We start from the raw sequence: 3,392 nt of genomic DNA, 5'->3' as shown, positions 1-3,392 counted from the left end.
TGGTGGCCGGTCACCCGCAGTGGATCCGGATGAGAACAACTTGACCGGGGTCCCTGGATCACGACGACGCGGAAGAAGGGGGGCCAGGTCGCCGACGCGCTGCCGGTGGACAGGGCCCAGGTCGTCCTCCGCGTCCAATGAGAGCGGCGTCCGGGGCGGCCTTGGTGCCCTCCTCTGCCGTGGGCGACGCCGCGCTGCTGCGCTGGTCCTGCCTGGTCCCGCCCGGGTCCTCGGGCGACGAAGAGGCGCGGCTCGCCATCCGGCACCAGCGAGGACGCCGGTCCATATATAAGGCGGCCGGCGGGCTGTCTCGGCACAGTTCAGCAGCTGCAGCCGTCCACAGCATCATGAAGGTCCTGGTAAGTCACTCAGTACTCAGACTGCTGGCAGGTCTAGAGTAACCAAACTGCAGGAGTTTCAGTAATCGCGAATAGCAAAATACAGTATCTTTAGGAGTACTTCTCGCAAGTGTTGGGAGCAGGTACACAAGAACTCACAGACATCCAGGAATGCATTAGGTGAGAAGCAGCAATTAAAGGAAAAATTAGGAGACAGAAAGGGTATATTGCGCAGTCATACTTGAAGTGCAGCTATTCAAAAAGGTTCGGTATGGGTTGTAGCTATTGTATGACAGCGAAAAATTTAGTTCCAATTTTGGCCACCAGGTGCAAATTTGGCGCTGATGATGCAAGAGAGACGTATAGAAGTGCTTCCATATCTAAAACAAAAAAATGGTTTAAATGGCTCTGAGCACTATCGGACTTAACATCTGACGTCATCAGTCCCCTAGAACTTAGAACTACTTAAACCTAACTAACCTAAGGACACCACACACATCCATGTCCGAGACAGGATTCGAACCCGCGACCGTAGCGGTCACGTGGTTCCAGAGTGAAGCGCCTAGAACTGCTCGGCGACACCGGCCGGCTCAGAGCCTGGTATTTTTCTTTCCTACTATGTGATCTTCCCCATTTAAATCGGTCTATACGCATAAAGTGAGATTTTTAATGTCTATAATTGCTTTTAGTGTTTGTTTGAGAATGCTGTAACGCTGTAACAACTATTATGCCTGGTTAGGTCTAAGAGAGGGCGTGAAGGTCGTAATCTTGCCAGGTAAAATAAATGCATAAACAAATAAATATTTCCGCCTAGTTACGTACTCCACGCTACATTTGTTAGCCTTGCGAGTCAACTGTCAATCCCTTTATCAAGTGTCCGCCTTCTGCATGTCCCACTGTACTTCTCTAAATTTTCTTGATTAGGTTTAGCGCTTCGTGCCAAAAAAGTAGATTCTTCAGTACTAATATTTCGATTATAGTGCCTGCACTTCACGCGGGTATCGACTATCCAGACACAAAACGGGAACTACCTTTGATCCACTTCTATCACTTCGTTATTTCGAGGTTCTCTATTTGTAATAAACGAATCGAGTCATGGTATGTGTCCTTATTTTAGATCACCTGGATTGAGAGTCCCAAGTGATTAACTTACTTGTCAGGCATAAGCGTATGTAAAGAATGACGAAGTTATAACTGTGATTCTTAAACGGCCTTTAGGACAAACCGCATCATCTCGATAAGATGAATCGCTGTAGTTTAACTTCATATTGACGAGACTTCTAGGCGAACTAGAGATAGAAACATCCCGGCATTCGTCTAAAGTGGTTTGTTGGAATGTCGGAAAATGAAGTTGTGATGGCTGGAACGAGATTCACTTCCCAGTCTTCCCTAATACTGGGACGATGTATTAACTGTTACGCCAACTTGCGTAGTTGTTGAAGTAGAAGATTACCTCCAAAAACTAAAGCCCGATTTAAATACTGAGGGATGCTTTAGATAATGTCATCAGATAAATAGTAGTCAGAGGTCATTAGGTATAAGCCTTTCCCCACATCGAAAGGGCAACTGGGAAATCTCAGCCGGCCAGGTTTACCTTGCGGTTCTAGGCGCTACAGTCTAGAACCGCGCGACCGCTACGTTTGCAGATTCGAATCATGCTTCGGGCATGGATGTGTGTGGTGTCCTTATGTTAGTTAGGTTTAAGTAGTTCTAAGTTCTAGGGAACTGATGACCTCAGAAGTTAAGTCCCATTGTGCTCAGAGCCATTTTTTTTTTTTTTTGGGAAATTTTACTGCACAGACAAGATCAGGATTGTTCAGCCAGAAGTGTGGGAAATGACGTTGCTACTTTATGGTTTGCTGGGCCATCATGTTGAGTGATACCTCCTTGGTTGGCAGGTTGTCCTGAGCGCCGTTTTGGCGGTGTGCGTCGCCACCCCCGGCTACCTGTCGGCGCCTGCGCTGCTGGCCCGCGGCATCGCCGCCCCCGGCCTCCTCGCCGCCCACGCGCCGGCGGTCATAGCCGCCGCCCCCGCTGTCGTCCGCACCATCCCTCCCGGCGGCCCCGCCAACATCGTGATCGGACCCGGCGGTGTGCCCCTGGACACCCCTGAGGTGGTCGCCGCCAAGGCGTCGCACGCCGCCGCCGTCGCCGAGACGAGGGCCCGCGACGCCGTCGTGAACGCCGCCCCCGCCGTCGTGGCCGCCGCCGCCCCCGCCGTCGTGGCCGCCGCCCCCGCCGTGATCGCCGCCAGGACGCCTGCCGCCACCGTGCTGGCCGGCCACGGCCTGCTCGCCCCCGCCGCCGCCCTCCGCTACGCCGCCGCCGTGCCGGCCCTGCGCTACGCGGCCGTCGCCCCCGCTGCCCTCGGATACGCCGCCGCCCACACCATCGTGGCGCCGGCCCCCATCCACCCCGGCTACGCCGCGTACGGACCGGCCAACATCGTGATCGGACCCGGCGGTGTGCCCCTGGACACCCCTGAGGTCGCCGCCGGCAAGGTCGCCGACGCCGTCGCCCACCTGGAAGCCAAGGCCCGCAACGGCGTCCTGCTGGGCTGAACTGTCCCCGTGTCCCAACAACCCTACGACCAAACGGCAATCACTGCTCATGTATATACCTGAAAATGGATAAATATATTTATTTTCTGCAAACACTTGACTTCTTTATTACACACACTTCCTTGCAGCAAGAAACACCGTCAGTGGTGTCAGGGTCCTATGCAGTACCGAAAATTTTACATGAACAATTATATACATTGTAATTCCATGGTGATGTTACAATCTTTCAGGGCTGATGGAAACGGGTAAATGTATCAATCTGTGGTAAGGGGAACTGGTCGAGAAATAGCCGAGTCGAAAATTATAAGCGAAAATCGTTCTGATACCTCTGACAGTGGAACACACCCAGGTTCCCACTTGTCATTCGTCAACGGATGTGGTTCCAGCATGATAGATCCCCACCTTACTTCAGACTGAGTGTTCGTGAACACATGAAACAGACATTTCCTGAGAAAAGGATAGGCAGAGGCGGTACAGTTTCGTAGCCTGCCCC

General features: G+C 52.6%; 1 protein-coding gene across 1 annotated transcript; it reads left to right on the top strand.

The window, feature by feature from the left end:
* Positions 1-209: 209 nt before the first annotated feature.
* Positions 210-2,992, top strand: LOC124789363 (cuticle protein 18.7-like). The gene is made up of 2 exons (XM_047256689.1): positions 210-359; positions 2,237-2,992. The coding sequence occupies exons 1-2, from the start codon at positions 348-350 to the stop codon at positions 2,897-2,899; spliced, it is 675 nt and encodes a 224-aa protein (XP_047112645.1). The 5' UTR covers positions 210-347; the 3' UTR covers positions 2,900-2,992.
* The last annotated feature ends 400 nt before the right edge of the window (positions 2,993-3,392 follow it).

Source organism: Schistocerca piceifrons, chromosome 3, assembly GCF_021461385.2.
Source record: "Schistocerca piceifrons isolate TAMUIC-IGC-003096 chromosome 3, iqSchPice1.1, whole genome shotgun sequence".
In the NCBI taxonomy this organism is placed as follows: domain Eukaryota; kingdom Metazoa; phylum Arthropoda; class Insecta; order Orthoptera; family Acrididae; genus Schistocerca; species Schistocerca piceifrons.
This window is presented reverse-complemented; position numbering and strand designations above follow the sequence as displayed.